The sequence below is a fragment of the Sinocyclocheilus grahami genome, unplaced genomic scaffold, assembly GCF_001515645.1.
Source record: "Sinocyclocheilus grahami isolate Dianchi unplaced genomic scaffold, SAMN03320097.WGS_v1.1 scaffold285.1, whole genome shotgun sequence".
In the NCBI taxonomy this organism is placed as follows: domain Eukaryota; kingdom Metazoa; phylum Chordata; class Actinopteri; order Cypriniformes; family Cyprinidae; genus Sinocyclocheilus; species Sinocyclocheilus grahami.
The window spans coordinates 324,889-342,195 of NW_015505464.1; the positions used below are offsets into that span (position 1 = coordinate 324,889).

The 17,307-nt window shown below is 36.8% G+C and overlaps 3 protein-coding genes across 3 annotated transcripts; 2 read left to right on the top strand and 1 right to left on the bottom strand.

The window, feature by feature from the left end:
* Positions 1 to 3,153: 3,153 nt before the first annotated feature.
* Positions 3,154 to 4,889, top strand: LOC107600520 (GA-binding protein alpha chain-like; the record flags this gene model as incomplete). Its single annotated transcript, XM_016292455.1, has 5 exons — positions 3,154 to 3,202; positions 3,304 to 3,501; positions 3,648 to 3,887; positions 3,997 to 4,115; positions 4,278 to 4,889. Coding segments are annotated over 5 exons (882 nt in total), but the record flags the coding sequence as incomplete, so codon positions are not given.
* A 252-nt stretch (positions 4,890 to 5,141) lies between these two features.
* LOC107600521 (caspase-1-like) lies at positions 5,142 to 11,904 on the top strand. The gene is made up of 12 exons (XM_016292456.1): positions 5,142 to 5,433; positions 6,462 to 6,622; positions 6,770 to 6,946; positions 7,060 to 7,297; positions 7,412 to 7,528; positions 7,769 to 7,878; positions 7,995 to 8,101; positions 8,480 to 8,532; positions 9,944 to 10,219; positions 10,770 to 10,793; positions 11,105 to 11,155; positions 11,344 to 11,904. The coding sequence occupies exons 1-12, from the start codon at positions 5,163 to 5,165 to the stop codon at positions 11,601 to 11,603; spliced, it is 1,845 nt and encodes a 614-aa protein (XP_016147942.1). The 5' UTR covers positions 5,142 to 5,162; the 3' UTR covers positions 11,604 to 11,904.
* A 1,518-nt stretch (positions 11,905 to 13,422) lies between these two features.
* On the bottom strand, positions 13,423 to 15,224 carry LOC107600541 (sodium channel subunit beta-1-like). The gene is made up of 5 exons (XM_016292473.1): positions 14,873 to 15,224; positions 14,311 to 14,477; positions 13,944 to 14,181; positions 13,698 to 13,857; positions 13,423 to 13,596 (listed from the first exon to the last, which is right to left on the bottom strand). Exons 1-5 carry the CDS (start codon positions 14,922 to 14,924, stop codon positions 13,554 to 13,556), a joined length of 660 nt encoding a protein of 219 aa, XP_016147959.1. The 5' UTR covers positions 14,925 to 15,224; the 3' UTR covers positions 13,423 to 13,553.
* Positions 15,225 to 17,307: the final 2,083 nt, after the last annotated feature.

Below are 17,307 nucleotides of genomic sequence, written 5' to 3' on the forward strand. Positions count from 1 at the left end.
ATTTTCGCTTAGACCATAACCGGATGGCAACGGGGTTTTTTTTTTTCTTCGTTTTTTTCTTTTGAGCTCTCCTTTCTAAAATTGGGAAGTGAAGTCACACAAAAGCATCTAGCTCTGTTCCTTATTGGTGAACTCTTATTGCACTAATATCTCCTCGGAATATTTGTTAAGCCAAAACCTCCTGTTTAAAATTCTCTGATTATAAGGAGATTTTGCAATCAGTTACAAAGTAATTTAACTAATTTATTCAAATCTGAACTCTTTCCATTTTAAGAACGATATAGAACAATTTTAATGTTTTTCTTTATTAGCGGTGAAAATCAATAAACGAAGATCTGCAACCTTAATTTGTTTTTAACCACTTATGGTAGGCTATTGCAATTTTATGGTGGTCCTATATATATTTTTTTTCCCTTTTCATTGCTTTTTTTTGATTAGCATTTAAGACTAAGAACATAACAGGCATTAATGCATACGTTTTATGTTATTTACCTTGATTATACACTCTAAAAAATGCTGGGTTGTTTTAACCCAACTTTGGGTCAAATATGGACTAACCCAACTGTTGGGTTAAATTTTTCAATTACATTTTAAACCCAAAAATTGGGTTAGGCCATATTTGCCCCAACGTTGGGTTAAAACAACCCAGCATTTTTTTAGAGTGTAGATAGACATTTGACCTTATCTTCAAACATACAAAATTAAAAAAAAATATGCAGGAAATGACGCCTTAAGTTAGAATTCTCAAACCACAAGCTAGTGAAACACCGTATCCTAAACCAACAGCTGCATAAAAGCTCTTCAAAGCTCTCGGAACTGAAGAGAGTCCGTTGCGTTATGCACATATATAGTTTGTGTACCATGCGTCCTTATAAATAATAAAAGCAGATGATTCATAGAGTGCCCAGTCCGTGAACATTACTTAATAGTTTAACCATTAAACTTAAATATTCTGAAAAAGTAACACGAAATAGATGTTAGTGTTTAATTGTTTGTATACTACAAAAATATAAGTATTTTTGAACATCTCTTCATGTTGAATTTGGAGACGGTGCGTGCGCGTGTGGAGGGGCCATGGGAATTCAACACTGATTGTATCCTCTTCAGTGAGCGGGCTCCTTCAATCACGACTCAAGCCTTGCTCGATTTGGCAACTTACTTTTCCAGATGTATTTTTTCTGCGCACCGGAGGAACATGGCCTGAGGTGTTTGTTTATACAAGACCCTTGGGTTGGTCTTATCTGTGCACAGCACTCACGCAGTGATTTCAGGCCTCCTCGTCTCGGAATTTTACAGGCCATTGTTCTCTTGAATGGCTTTTAAAGATACGAACTCCTCATTAAAGTCTAAGTTGCTGGTTCTGATTGATCATATTTCTAACTTCCAGTTAGAACATTTCTCCTCGTCACTTTATAAGAATGTATTTAGATCGGTAAGTGATTAGCATTAACCCCAACAAATTAGCATGAACTGTTTTACTGCAAGGCCTATAGGTGTAGTCATTTATTCAAGTCATTTATTCAGACATGGGCTTAATGCAGTTCAGATGTAGCCTATAATTTATATTCTTACGTATTTCGTTTCGTTCTAAAAACAACAACAACAACAACAACAACACCAAAACGAAAATGTTGTTGTATGCTAGTCTACTTTCCTGTTTTATAAGCAATAGAAACGTTCCATAGATATTAAAGGTTCTTCATGGAACATAGATTCGAATAACATTTATTTTTGGAAGTAGGGCTAAACAGTAGGCCCAGTTGAACGGACTGTCATTTAATTTACGACAACTCGAAAGATTCATAGACCTATCGTCTTTCGAGTTTGTTTAAGCCTTTTAATCTTCCACCGAATCAAAACATTTAGGTCAAACGGTCTCGTGTTCGAGAAAAAAAATCAAATCTGAAGGGACGTGTCTGTCAAACCTGTCTAGTGATGTTTTTTCTGTTCCCCACGGACACCTTTTCTGGGAATGGAAGGGTAACAAATCTGTGGTCGTGACTCCTGTCTGACGTCACGAGGAGTAAAAGGAGGGAACCGCAGTCACGACGCATTCCTTCACGAGACGCCCGGACACGCCCCGCCGCGCACGGCCTCTTTATAACGGTCCTGAGGCCAGCAGAACACGGTCAACGGAGCTGTGAGGCAGAGACTGACGCGGTGGCAAATCCTTGATATCTGGAATAAGGACTCTGTGAGAACTTTAAGGTAAGGTTTTCTATTCAGTAAGAATTGAATCTGTCATTTGCGATCTGAGATTTCTAATCAGTGTTTGAATCACTGGCCGCCATTGGAAATAGTGGACTGTTTTACACACACGGATGTGTTTAATAAATTGTACTACAGGGTGTGATAATTAGAGTGTTTTTAATGGAATAATTAGGCTGACAAAACCTAACCCAATTAAAAGGATATTTTATATTAGGGTAATTATCTCAACTATGCTGTTTTCCTTCAGATATGGAAATGTATCAAGCTGGATTTTACACAGAAGACTTCAGAACTCAGGAGGTTCCTGGCGGATTTGACTTCAGCTCATATGGTAATATCTTATTTCAACACGTTTTTCGTTTAATCTTCAGTTATCTCTCTCAGTATATAAATGATAACATCAAAGTCCACATTTGCAATTATCACATTCAGTTTGCCCTCAAGGGAAAAATCTGTCCGATTTTGTGGGATTTATCCTGAGGCCAGCAGAACACGGTCAACGGAGCTGTGAGGCAGAGACTGACGCGGTGGCAAATCCTTGATATCTGGAATAAGGACTCTGTGAGAACTTTAAGGTAAGGTTTTCTATTCAGTAAGAATTGAATCTGTCATTTGCGATCTGAGATTTCTAATCAGTGTTTGAATCACTGGCCGCCATTGGAAATAGTGGACTGTTTTACACACACGGATGTGTTTAATAAATTGGACTACAGGGTGTGATAATTAGAGTGTTTTTAATGGAATAATTAGGCTGACAAAAACTAACCCAATTAAAAGGATATTTTATATTAGGGTAATTATCTCAACTATGCTGTTTTCCTTCAGATATGGAAATGTATCAAGCTGGATTTTACACCGAAGACTTCAGAACTCAGGAGGTTCCTGGCGGATTTGACTTCAGCTCATATGGTAATATCTTATTTCAACACGTTTTTCGTTTAATCTCTGGACTCCTTTCCTGAGTTTAGCTGTTGGGCATCCTATACTAATAGTAAGTGTCAAATGACACCACTCAATTTTTTCCCTTCTACTTAAAATGTTAGAAATCCTTTTTTAAGTGACATGGCCTCATACGATGCAATTTCTCCAAAGTTCCAGAAGGAATGGTAGCAGACAGGCAGCAGGTTGGCTTTCAGGAAACAAATCAAACCTACCAGAACCTCGTCCCTCTATGCACTCCAGCACAAAGCAGTCCATTTAGCCCAGGGATGGACACCAGTAGCCATTACCAACCTGGGAAAGGTCCAAATCACAGAGGAGCATCTGGTACCGTCAATTTGGACCATCTGGGTAGGCTTTTTATTAGAGACACATAGGCTTGTGAATAAATATACATGCTATATAATTGTTTTCAATTATATCATTTTTACATTTTTAAAGGACATTCTTTAATGTTTAATATATTGTCAATATTAACTCATGTCTTTCTTGTGTAGGTGATACTGAGAGAACATATGTCTTGTATGAGGCAGAGCAGCAGAGCAGGCCTTCATATTGGTCTGATTATCCCTCACCCAGTTACTGCACTTCCATGCTTGGACAGCCAGCATCCTCTTCATCCCCTCCAGTTACTAAATCCTCTGAGCAATTCTGTCCCCGTGTGGCCAAACGGCGTAACGCTCCATCTCAAAGATCAGACAGAGAGGGGGAAATGACACCCATGTCTGCCTATCCAGGTGAGGCATTGTTACAGGAGCTCTTAAAGGATAAATATTTATCATAACAGAGAGTGACAATCATTTGTTCTTGTCGAGATATATAATTCAATATTGTTTTTGCCCATAGGATCCGGACCCATCCAGCTTTGGCAGTTTCTTCTAGAACTTCTGTTGGATTCTGCTTGCCACACGTTTATTAGCTGGACTGGAGATGGCTGGGAGTTTAAAATGTCCGATCCTGCAGAGGTAAGATTCATAGTTCAACTAAAACACAAAAATACATGCAAACATTGTAAGCAAAAGGGCATTTGTTATCTTTACATCTGGCATTTTCACATTCTCTCGGTTGTTCTGAAGTGGTCTTACTGGTTGTTTTAAGATACTTACCGTTTCCCTTGTGTCCTCCAGGTGGCAAAGCGGTGGGGCCAGTGTAAGAACAAGCCAAAGATGAACTATGAGAAGTTGAGTCGTGGCCTGCGCTACTACTACCACAAAAACATAATTCACAAGACAGCGGGGAAGCGTTACGTCTACCGCTTCGTTTGTGACGTGCAAGGAATGCTTGGAAAAACAGCACACGAGGTCTTTGCCAGTCTAAACATCTCACCGTCAAATGGCGCATCTCCACAGTCTGCAGTAAACACAGCCAGATCAGAGGAAACCACAGAGTCCTGGGCACATTAGAGAAGAATGTTTTCAAATGCCCGTGATTATCTAAATGAACTGTAAAACATCAGAAGTCATGCCCTGAAAATAGTAAGGACAGAGGAAAGACTGAAGTTCCATTCAAAGATATGTACTTTAAACTGATTTTGACTTCTGAACGAGTTGATTTTGGATCTGAAATCAGCCATCAAACGCAGTTAGGTGCCGTTAGAAAACATTGTTAGCTACCTCTTTTGACATTGAAACACTAATCTTGTAAATGTTTTTTTTTTTCTTAAGTAAACTGATGTTTTGACATCAGATTGTGCATTCTTGTAAATAAATTAAGGTATAGGCCTACACCTTTTTACAAAATGTTGTTACTCGGTTTCAAGTTTTTTTATACACTGTTATTACAGATGGGTTAAATGTTTAAAAGTTTGCTACCCTGAGATCCGACGAAAACTATATGGATTGTGAGATTCTAAAAGGCGCAAGTCGCCTACAGATGGAGTGTGCTTGAGTAAGTAGTTCTGGTTATCGACTTGTTCATTGCTCAGGAAAAAAAAAAAACGGGGCGTATGCATGCACAAGCCTCTGTGAAAACCTGGAAACAGCCACTGAAAGCGCACAAACGTCTGAGCAACCATGGCGAAAAGTACTAAGGATTATCTGGAGGATACTTTTAATGATCTAGGGACGGACGAGCTCAAGAGCTTTAAAAACAAACTCTGCGATCGAAAGAAAGGAGCGGGAATCCGAAAAGCTCAACTCCAAAAAGTTGCCGACGCTATAGATCTCGCTGATTTAATGGTGCGCACTTTCACATCGACTGGTGCGGTTCCTGTAGCAATTGAAATTTTGGAGGCTATTGGCTGTAATGAACCAGCAGCGGAGCTCAAAGAGAACGCAGGACACGGTGAGTAAACTATAGTAAAAGATGACAAATACGAAACTGAATGTAGAAGGAAGACTGTCTGTTGCCGATCGTTTCAGACCTTAACAAAACAAACATAATCAGTCATTTAAAAAAAAAAAAATTCTTTACAAAAACCTTAAAACTTCCCAGAACGTCTTTAGAGAGAAGTCATAAATGTAATGCAATATTACATACAAGTTGTAATATTAATAAACAATATAGTAACATAATTTAGCTATATTTATAGAATGTCATTACTTGCAACACTCCTGTAGGCTATCTTTAACAACACGTCGGTCAATGTTCAGCAGGTGTAGCCTAGCTACTCCATATAATATATATATATATATTACATTTTGGCCCTTAGTGAAACGTCTGGGCAACTAGCATTATACCGCCCACTTAAGACTTTCAAAGTCACTTTAATTGCTGTTCTTTCTGTGTCGTCGCTTATAAACACATTTCGCACTGCAAGGTTATAAACAGAGTAGATTTTAGACATGTAGCAGACAGGACTAAGTATCTAGATTAGATAGTAAACATGTCTGAAACGTATATATCTGTAGCATAATAGTAATATATAAATATCTAACCTGCTAAATCTTCTAAAATCACACAGCGATCGTCGCCGATTTGCCTTTGCACTTTAGTCGGCACGCTCTATTAATTGTCGGCGAGGATATTGGGGCCAAAATCGTGTCGTGTAGAAACAGCATAACTAGTTCGCTATCTTTCGAGTCGGTCTTGACGGATTTGAACTTGTGGTTCAGTCAGATTCATTCAAAAAACAGCTTCGTTTCGTTCCGGTATAGCCTAGGCCTATTTATTTTAAACTCGGTTCAAATGCATTCGCACATTTAAAACGTGTGTTATTGTTGAGTTCCTACAAAAGTTTCACGTACTTCTGATATGAGGACTTGTAGACTAGTCTCGGGTTTCAGGTTGGAATGTCAAAACATAGGGGTGAAAAATATGATATATTAAAATGGGATTACTGCTATGCTCATGACCTGTGTTCTGTTTTCTAGGTTTACCTGTGGCTCAGTCACGTGGGGATGTAGTAGACTATGGAGCAAGTCAGGGTCTGAAGGTTGAGCTTACTCTGTCAGATGATTGGCATGAACAATTGCATGTTGTTTTATGCAGCCAGCAATTTAAAAACCAAATTATAAGAGAAAATGGACATGAGGCAAGTATTCGTCAAATTTCAAGCATTCATCATTTTTGTTAATAGCTAATACACATTAATATAGTCTTCCTAATGCATTAATGACAGTTGCTCTAGTCTGCTATTGAATTTGTTTCTGCATTAACGCCTCTTGGTTGTTTTTCTTAGATTTACAATGTAAAAGAAAAGTATGTAAGAAAACGTCTTGCCCTGCTTATCAACAACATCGATTTTGACGATAAGGCTATGACAAGAAGAGGGGCAGACAGAGATGAACAAAACATGGAATGGCTGTTAAAGGAGCTGGATTATAAAGTTGTCAAGTACAGAAATCTCTCTGCAAAGGTGAGTAACTCTGGTCTTTTGAAATTAGTGGAGAAAAGTATTCAGATGATGCATACAGCTTTTAATTGAAAACCTTGTCTTGATTGTTTTAATTGAGTTTATTTGATTGGCAGGACATGGAGCAAGCAGTCATGGATTTTGCTCGACGTGAAGAACATGCACATTCAGACAGCACCTTTGTGGTTATAATGTCCCACGGCAAAAGGGATGCCATATTGGGTGTCCATTATACAGCATCCAATCCCTCTGATACCTTCCCGGTTGATAATGTCTACCGCTGTCTGAACACTGAGAAATGTCCAGGTCTGCGAGATAAACCAAAGGTTATTCTCCTCCAAGCCTGCAGGGGAGGTACGAATAAAATACAATTGTTAGTTCTCAGGACATAATAACTACACCTCATCTGTGATTGTATAAAGTCCTGCTGAACAAGGCTTACACATTCTTATCCAAATATCTACTCAGGGGACAGTGGACGCTTGTGGGCCAGTGACGGCGAGCCTGATGAGCCAGTGAAAATAGAGGGCGATGACTTTGTGCACAAAGAGAAAGACTTCATTTCTCTGATGTCCTGCACCCCAGGTAAAAAAAATCCTGTATTTGTCTGTGCATTCAGGCTAGATTAGAATTAGAAGATGAATAAAAACGTTTTTAAATGGAGGGTATCATGACCAACCAAAAAAAAATAAATCTTGCACAGTCCACTTATTTGTAAATAAGTTTCACCAAAACATATTTTCCAAAGTAGCTTATTCAATGTCAGTTTCATTATTGTTTAAAAGATTAAAAGCACCTAATTCCACTATTGAAATTTCTCTGCAGACACCAAATCTTACAGGCATGTTGAGAATGGAACATTTTATGTCCAAAACGTAGTGGATGTTTTAATGAAACATGCACATAAGGATCACATTGAGGAATTGTTCAGAAAGGTAAATCAGACGCTGCTGCAAGAAGCAACCTGTGTGACTTGTTTCTTTCAAAAGTATTTCTCATAACCTTCAGGACTTTGGTTTCTTGTTACTGATGTTTATGATGTTCTCTTTAGGTTATTCAACGCTTTGAAAGCACAGAAATGATGGGGGACTACAAGCAAATGGCATGTAAAGACAGAGCGTCACTGCCAAAGTTGTTCTACCTGTTCCCCGGACTCTGATATTCAAGCTGTACATGTTTTTGACTCCTCATCTGGGAATTTTATAAATCCTCATGTGCCTTTAATCTCCAATGTAGCCTAAATAGTTAGAAAAACGTTCTGTTTGGAAAAAAAAAAACAAGAAAGTAAATGTAATTTTTAATAACTGTTTCCAAATTAATTGATGGCTTAGATGTATTTCCTCTGCCAAGAAAATACTCTGTTCTGATAAATAAAATTCCTGTCTTGTCCTGTCTTGTTTTTTGTTATGTGTTATACAAAACCAGAGACCTTAAAACGCCACTGGCATACATTACAACACACCCTCTAAAAATTTGAATATTAAATGTTGAGTGACAAAAGGGATAGTTGCTAATGTTCTTCCTTTTTTTTAACAGCTACAGCTATAATGAAGTATTTGCATTGGATGATAATAGTAATGAGAGCACAGGTGCACTTTCGAAGGAAAACATTTTTTCCATTATAGCCTGAACAGTTTGAAAAACGTTCTTTGAAAGAAAAAAAAACGAAAGTAAATGTAATTTTTAGCAATTGTTTCCAAATTAATTGATAGCTTAGATGTATTTCCTCTGCCAAGAAAATACTCTGTTCTGATAAATAAAATTCCTGTCTTGTCCTGTCTTGTTTTTTGTTATGTGTTATACAAAACCAGAGACCTTAAAACGCCACTGGCATACATTACAACACACCCTCTAAAAATTTGAATATTAAATGTTGAGTGCCAAAAGGGATAGTTGCTAATGTTCTTCGCTATATAAATAAAGGTGACTTGACTTGACTTGACTTAAAGGATTAAAACAACAGCAGAGGTGTTAAATACCCTATAGTGTAAAATTTGAACAACATTAGCAAGTGTAACACTTTACACTTGGTGTAATTTTTCTACACTGTAAGGTGCTATATTAACACTAAAAATTCAACACTATGAACGGTGTACTTTTAACACTAGACAGATTGGGACCATATATGATCTTTAGTAGTGTTAAAATCGACACTTTAAGTGTTAAACTGACACTGCGTTTTTTTTTACTGTGTGATGATTCTCCTCTTCTAGGGCCAGGAAAAAGACCTTCTAATAATACAACTATTTAAACTAAACTCCTCAAAGGAGCTGTATATGCTCAAAAGTTGTTGCTGCTTCTGGAAACCTGTTTGCTTTGACCATATATCTGGTGTTAATGTATTTATTATTTTAATGTGTTGTAGCCTGGAATATTTAGTGTGCATAAACATTGTATCTCTGTGTGTTTTGGAGAAAAAAACTGAATTATTCCTGTTGTAGAAAACGTTGTGGCAGATAGATGGGCTACTATGAAGGGGGCCCTTGGGTTTGCTATAGCTCCAGGGCCCTATGTGTTCTTAATCCAGGCCTGCCTACAATTACAAGTTGAGTCAGGATGCCGGAGTGCTATAGTTGATGACATCCTTCAAATTAACAGGGACTGCAGCTTCTATACTGAGAATTTCTATACTAGTGAAGTCACATAATTAAATAGTTTAATTGTTTTTTTGGTATACATTACCAAAAAAATAGAGCATGCAAGTAGTGCGTGTAGCCTACTGGATTAGAAAACTGTAGACACAGTGGAAAACATACCTCCAAAACAAAATAGCATGGGTTGTGCCTCTAATTCTTTATAGAAAAGCAACTTAACACCAAAGTAGCCTACACTTTCTTGTATTCTATTTACAAGGAAGTGGCCTATATAGGGCGGGAAATGTTTAGAGCAAGTCTAAAGACACACCTAGGCCTACTGTACGCATAGGAGCTGTGTTTGGCAGCAGTTCCTCCTCCTCCTCAACAGCTTGTAGAAGAGGCACGACACTTTTAACGAACTAAGGAACTATGGCGAAATCTAATAAGGATCACCTGCAGGATATTTTTGATGATCTTGGAGCGGAAGATCAGAGAAAGTTCAAAAGCAAATTGTGCGACCGGAGGACAGAGCCGCGCGTACGACGAGCTGCAGTGGAAAAGGCTGTGGATTCTATAGATCTCGCCGATTTAATGGTGAACGCTTTCACATCGACTGGTGCTGTTGCTGTAACAATCGAGATTTTACAGGCTATTGGCTGTAATGAACCAGCGCAGGATCTCATCAAAAACACGGGACAATGTAAGGAAACTATTATAAAAGCATGCAAATACAAAACTAAATTCTCAAAGAATAAAGTATTAGGTAAAAGTTCTCTTTCGCTCTAGTGAATGGTGTTTAGCTGGGTTAATTGTTGTATTAAAAAAAAAAAGTTATGTTACGTTTTAATGATTACAAATAGTTGGGAACCGAGGATTTTAATGTGAAATGCTTTTTTTTGTTTTTTGTTTTTTTTTGCAAATAATTATTCCTCAACGTACAAGGCTAAATCAGAATTCTTTTCGATTCCTATTTCTAATTGTACTCCTGAGTTGACTGTTTCACTTTCAGTTTCCTTTGACGTCTGTGTAAATAGGCTAGCCATTTGATTGCAATCGTTTTAAAAGGTGATCAATAATTTTAAGCACAGGGGAAAGCGAGTTAGATTAATCGGTAATAGTAGTAATAATAATTAGCTGTATTCTTCATTAATAACCTACTCCATATATATAGTTTTCTGTGCACATGTGCTTGAATGTGCAACGTGGAGATTTACTGTAAGGGCAACATTAACTTTAATCTTGTTTTCCAGCAGGCCCAAGCGCTCCATCTACTGGTGAGTAAGTGTAACTGTTTTTGAACGGCATTTATTTGGAAAAAAAGTTTCGAATCACTTCACTGTTTGGTAGACGAAATGAGAGCGTTCATTTAAAACCCAATAAAAAGATCACAATACATTAGCACTTATTAACATCCTCACATAATTCTCACATAATTAAATAGAGCATAGTATACATTACCAAAAAAAATAGAGCATGCAAGTAGTGCGTGTACTGGATTAGAAAACTGTAGATAAAACATACCTCCAAAACAAAATAACGTGGAGATTTACTGTAAGGGCAACATTAACTTAATCTTGTTTTTCAGCAGCTCCACATGTTCCTTCACCAGCCCCAGGCCCAAGCGCTTCATCTACTGGTGAGTAAGTGTAACTGGTTTTGAACGGCATTTACTGTATTTGGAGAAAAAAAAGTTTCAAATCACTTCACTGTGTGGTAGACGAAATGAGAGCGTTCATTTAAAACCCAATAAAAAGATCACAATACATTAGCACTGATTAACATCCTCACAATCAAACCACATGCTTGTTCCAATCTCTTTCATAGAGCACTTCATCGATAGGAATCGGGTGATGCTGATAAAACGAGTGCATAATGTAGACGGCATCCTAGATGAACTTCTTCAGATGAGAGTGATCACAGATGAGGATTACAGTAACATCCGTGCTGAGAAAACCTCAACAATCAAGATGAGAGAATTATTAATGGGCCCGATTAAATCTGCTGGCACTAGAGGGAAAGATGGCTTATACGAAGCTCTCAAGGTCATTGAGCCTTGCTTGACAGAAGAACTGGAGCATCAGTGAAAAGCCATTTAATGTTTCTATTTGCTTGTCTACTTCGTATACAGGATACATAACGAAATCAAGGAACTTCCATTTTTTAATAACAGCAAACAAATTTTGTTTAAACATTTTAACTTGCCATCATTTGAATGTTGTTTCCTTTACTTTTCTTCTTCCAAAAAGACAAACTGTCACAAAATCAGGTGCAACCAAAATCTCGCTTGCTAGCTGAAGATAATAAACACTTGTCCAATATCTTGAAAAAATTGGTCTTTGTCGACTTATCTTTTTATCACCAGTCAATAAACAAGCAAATCATGAAACCAGATGTTTTTGTCTTTTCTGCAAACCATTTTAGTTTCTTCAGACTGTTGTAATTCACAGTTAAAGGGTTAGTTCACCCAAAAATGAAAGTTCTGTCATTAATTACTCACCCTCATGTTGTTCCAAACAAGTAAGACCTTCGCTCATCTTCGAAACACAAAATAAGATATTTTTGATGAAATCTGAGAGCTTTCTGACCCTGCATATACAGCAATGTAACTGAAAGGTTCCCAGACCCAGAAATGTAGCAAGGGCATTGTTAAAATAGTCCATGTGATATCAGTGGTTCAACCGTAATTTTACGAAGCTACAAGAATACTTTTTGTGCGCATAAAAAACAAAAATAACTACTTTATTCTACAATTTTTCAATGTGTTCTGCATCAGCATGCATCGCGATACTCTCCAAAATGGCACCAGGGTGACACTGAGGAGAGCTCTCGTATTTCAACAAAAATATCTTAATTTGTGTTCTGAAGATGAACTGAGGTCTTACAGGTTTGGAACAACATGAGTGGGAGTAATTAATGACAGAATTTTCATTTTTGGGTGAACTATCCCTTTAAAATGTCTTTATTCAGACTCTTTATATTCCTGATTCAACTTTGCATATAATGTCTTATTAATACAATATTGTATTTGTTTTTATTGCTATGTGACTTAATCATAGTGCATTCTGCTTTAGCTTAGTCAATTCAATGCTATACTACTATTGAAATGTCACTAGAAATATTCAGGAGTTTATATTGGCTGCAGGGGTTTACTTTGGACTAGTCCTCCTCCTTGCATGAATAGTTTACTCAAAAATGAAAAATTGCTGAAAATGTACTCACCATCTAGTCATCAAGGATGTAGATGAGTTTGTTTCTTCATTAAAACAGATCTGGAGAAATTTAGCTTTACATCACTTGCTCACCAATGGATCCTCTGCAGTAAATGGGTGCCGTTGGAATGAGAGTCCAAACAGATGTTAAAAACATCACAATAATCCACAAGTAATCAACATGCCTTGATGATTGTAATAAATCCATCATTGGGAAATTTTTATCTTTAAACTGGCTAAAATACAAGTCTTCCATCCATAATATTTCTTCCTCCAGTAAAAAAGCTGTCTCATCTGAATCAGGAGAAAATATGCAAAGATTAAGCACTGTTTACAAGTGAAAAACAGTTGCTGGATTTTGATGTGAGAGGGCAACAGGGAATTGACTTTTTCACTGTAGGAAGCATTATTATGGATTATGGACTCGTATTTTGGCCGGAAGCGACAGTTTAAAGTCTTAATGATGGACTTGTTTCGTACCAACTTGCAGATTTCACTTCACAAGATGTTAACTGATGGACTGGAGTCGTGTGGATTACTTGTGGATTATTATGATGTTTTTATCAGCTGTTTAGACTCTCATTCTGACGGCACCCATTCACTGCAGAGGATCCATCAGCAAGTGATGTAATCCAAAATTTCTCCAAATCTGTTCAGATGAAGAAACAAATTTATCTACATCTTTGATGGCCTGAGGGTAGGTTTTCAGCAAATTTTAATTTTTCAACTATTCCTATAATATGTATCAAATATATTAGCAATAATTTAGTAATCCTAGTCTCTATTCACTAAAAATATTAAGCCTACTAACCAAAACTGTAGTTATTACAAATAAATGCCATCACGAGGGTCTTTCAACTCGACGAGCCTGTAAAAACACAAGATGAAAACAGGACATTTTGAATCAAAAAGGTATAAAGTAACGTTTAATGTGTTGTGTGAATCAAACAACACAAAAGTGAGCCTTACTTGCTTTGAGAGCGTGCAGTTTTTCTGGTCTCTCGAGCTTCGTTCTCAGCGTAGATCTTCCTATAGCAGTAAATCAGCACTCCAATCATCCACAGCTGCAGAACTGCGATCAACACATACATCATGATCTCAGAAATCACAGCCGTCAGCTCAGGGTTTGCTTGGGGAGTAACAAATTCCGATATTCAGATTACATGATGAAATGCAAATGTATCACTTGTAAAAGGGTCTTAAAATGGATCTCACCATTTTCCACAACTGTGAGTTCTACCTCTTTACTTATTACCACATGTTCCTCATTCAGAGGAAGGTACAGCGTACGGTGGAAGGTACAGAGGTAAGTCCCAGTGTCATTATATGTGACATTGTGAATAAAGACGGAACCAATTTGCACATCCTTTGTACCCATAGTTCCTTTCCACTCTAATCTTCCCTCAAAATTTTCATGAAGAATGATGGGGTTATTGTATTCATACTGAAAAATCTGAGAGGGATAGATATATCAGTAGAATAAAATCAGTCTTTAAAAGCCTTTTCAACAATTACAAGCGTGAAAAGTCATATATGCATCAAGCTGATCAAGCTTTCTGATCCAAAGAATCACTCTACTAACATGGATAAACTCGTCAGATCCAGCTGCTTTGTAGTGCCAATCAACAATAGCAGAACCAGGCACTTCTTCTCTTCTTTTGCAAGAAATGCAAACCAACAGAAAGCCTTTGCCAGCCACAGCTTCTGTCATGGAGTCTACTTCAGCACATCCAGTTTGGCCCTGTGGCACTACAATTAGACATATTGAGACAAATAGATGTACAGAATGTTTAACAAGCAAGAAAAAGAGATGCAAGATTATTATAATTCAGTTGCATTAAGCAATGAACTGGTATGGCACTGGGTCCCTTTTTGGTCACACTGGGACAAATTCTCACTATTAACTAACTGTCAACTAGGTATTTTGCCTCAATAAATGTATAAATTGCTGCATGTTAATAGTTAGTAATAGTTCACTTAACTAGAGATGTTATTAATGCAGCTTATAAAATGACAAATATGCATAAGAATCATCTGTTGACTGTACGTTAATGTTACACTCGATAATTTTACTCTAAATATATAATCTCCTCTAAATCGTTGTATCTTCTTAAATACTTTCACAGTAGCGTGTTATAACTTACCTTGAATATAAAAGATGCAGAGAGCCAAAAGTGAAATTATTCCCAGTGCCATTTTCACAGTTCACACAGTTGTATGAACCGATGGATTATAAATCGCTTCCTCGAAATAGCGTGTATATTATAAAATAACGTTTCTCTTATTATCACAGTTTCATAAACATTACTGGGCCATAACAGTCTCAGTTCTTCTTATTTTAAATCCAAAACACATATCGCATTTGCGCTCTTCAATTGATTTTCCTAAAAACATACATTTAAACACAATCCTCCAGCGTTCAATTGATTTAAAGGAATGCGTTTTAAAATAATACCACGTCGCTAAAACAGACCGTTTCTTGCAGCAGACTTTGAAGTTTAGGAGAGCTAAGGATAGACTGTGTGAATCATTGTGCTTGCAACTCAGCTCGCAATTTGAGAAGTCAGATTCAGAGGAGCAGCATCCAGTTGCTATAAAATCGCCTAATAATCACGTGGCATGCCGTTTTAACATTTATTCCCTTAACTATTGCCTATTTTATGCTTTTTAGTACTTGTACTAGAAATAATCCAATAGTATCTAGGCTATTAATTTCCTTCTATTCCAGTCAACTCCTTGCTAATCACTATCCCAACACTGACAGTAACTGTTTATTTATTATTAATGAATTGCTTTTGTCCCCATTGAATTCTATGGAGATCTGTGTTCAGGTATCAAAAATTCACTTTTGATTAGAATGTATTCCAATTAATACTGGGACCTATTTCAATTTGACCACATTTAGTATATACCTGTTAATGAGACGCAACTATATAGGCCTATCTTACTTTTTTTTTTACTTAATGACTACTCAGAATGACTACTTTATAGTCTGGTCAAGTTAAAAACTGTTTCTAACTATTGGAATAGTAAGCCCTAGAAAATAAGTACTGAATATCTTGTAGTATCTACTGAATGGCTTGCAACTCAGCTCGCAATTTGAGAAGTCAGATTCAGAGGAGCGGCATCCAGTTGCTATAAAATCGCCTAATAATCACGTGGCATGCCGTTTTAACATTTATTCCCTTAACTATTGCCTATTTTATGCTTTTTAGTACTTGTACTAGAAATAATCCAATAGTATCTAGGCTATTCATTTCCTTCTATTCCAGTCAACTCCTTGCTAATCACTATCCCAACACTGACAGTAACTGTTTATTTATTATTAATGAATTGCTTTTGTCCCCATTGAATTCTATGGAGATCTGTGTTCAGGTATCAAAAATTCACTTTTGATTAGAATGTATTCCAATTAATACTGGGACCTATTTCAATTTGACCACATTTAGTATATACCTGTTAATGAGACGCAACTATATAGGCCTATCTTACTTTTTTTTTTACTTAATGACTACTCAGAATGACTACTTTATAGTCTGGTCAAGTTAAAAACTGTTTCTAACTATTGGAATAGTAAGCCCTAGAAAATAAGTACTGAATATCTTGTAGTATCTACTGAATAGTTACTGGTAAAAAAGATACATCATTTAGTAATGATTTTAAAAATAAGTAACAGTTACTAGTTAATCTTAAGGAATTCATGTTGAAATGGCTTGCCATATCAAATGAGCACAGGCCTGCTTTCCTAATGTCAAAATTCTCAGAAATCATCTTTATGTTTCTAGTTAGATTTAAGGAATGAATGTGATGCATTAAAAGTAAACTAGTTGTAGTGATGAGTTCATTTCAGGGGCCATACGCCAATAGTCAAGGACATTACTGAGATCCAGACCTGAGCCTTCGTGGTTGTGGTTAGTGCTCCTGAAAAGGAATAAACAAGTTAGCTAAATGTAGTGCTATGGAAACGGGATTGTTTTTACTCAGTTATAATAACATTTGCATTTTCCTTCTTCCTTAGAGAGCTGCAGATGCCACAGTTCTAACATACTTACAACGGCTTTTGTTTGAAATGATAAGGAAAGGAGCTCTGCTCACATTTATTAAGAATAAGTGTCAGTATTCAGTAAAAATGTGAAAAGTTTTTATAATTTTGCAATATGCAGTGCTATCACAGGGAACACAAAAGAGAGTTGACATTCAAAATAGTTCTGCTTGAATTTCCACAGAATTTTACTGACAAATGAGCTTAGAGTAAATTAATGGCAGGTGCCTTTCGAAGATGCTAAAGTCTGTTCTATAGAGGATATACCTGTACAAATTTACAAGCTGCAGTATTTGATCATGTTGATAATGGTTTTGTTTGTACAGTATATACCTAATACATATTGTGCATATTTTGCTAACACCTCACAATGTGTGACATCACTGAAGATAAAGTCTTATTGATTGTAATCTTCAGAAAAAAAGTCAAAATGTCTAAACCAAAGTATGACTTCGCAATTGTAGAAGTTTTAAAATGTGCACTGCTTTAAAGTTTAGTTGCTAAATTGTGTGTATGTGGTGAAACAGCGTTATTTTG

Excerpts from the sequence above, each read along its gene's own strand:
- LOC107600521 (XM_016292456.1), top strand. The coding sequence starts at position 5,163 with ATGGCGAAAAGTACTAAGGATTATCTGGAGGATACTTTTAATGATCTA. Across the intron at positions 7,298-7,411 it reads CCTCCAAGCCTGCAGGGGAG|GGGACAGTGGACGCTTGTGG; the intron begins GTACGAATAAAA and ends ATATCTACTCAG. Across the intron at positions 10,794-11,104 it reads CCCAAGCGCTCCATCTACTG|CAGCTCCACATGTTCCTTCA; the intron begins GTGAGTAAGTGT and ends CTTGTTTTTCAG.
- LOC107600541 (XM_016292473.1), bottom strand. The coding sequence starts at position 14,924 with ATGGCACTGGGAATAATTTCACTTTTGGCTCTCTGCATCTTTTATATT. Across the intron at positions 14,478-14,872 it reads CTGCATCTTTTATATTCAAG|TGCCACAGGGCCAAACTGGA; the intron begins GTAAGTTATAAC and ends GTCTAATTGTAG. Across the intron at positions 14,182-14,310 it reads GATCTGACGAGTTTATCCAT|ATTTTTCAGTATGAATACAA; the intron begins GTTAGTAGAGTG and ends TATCCCTCTCAG.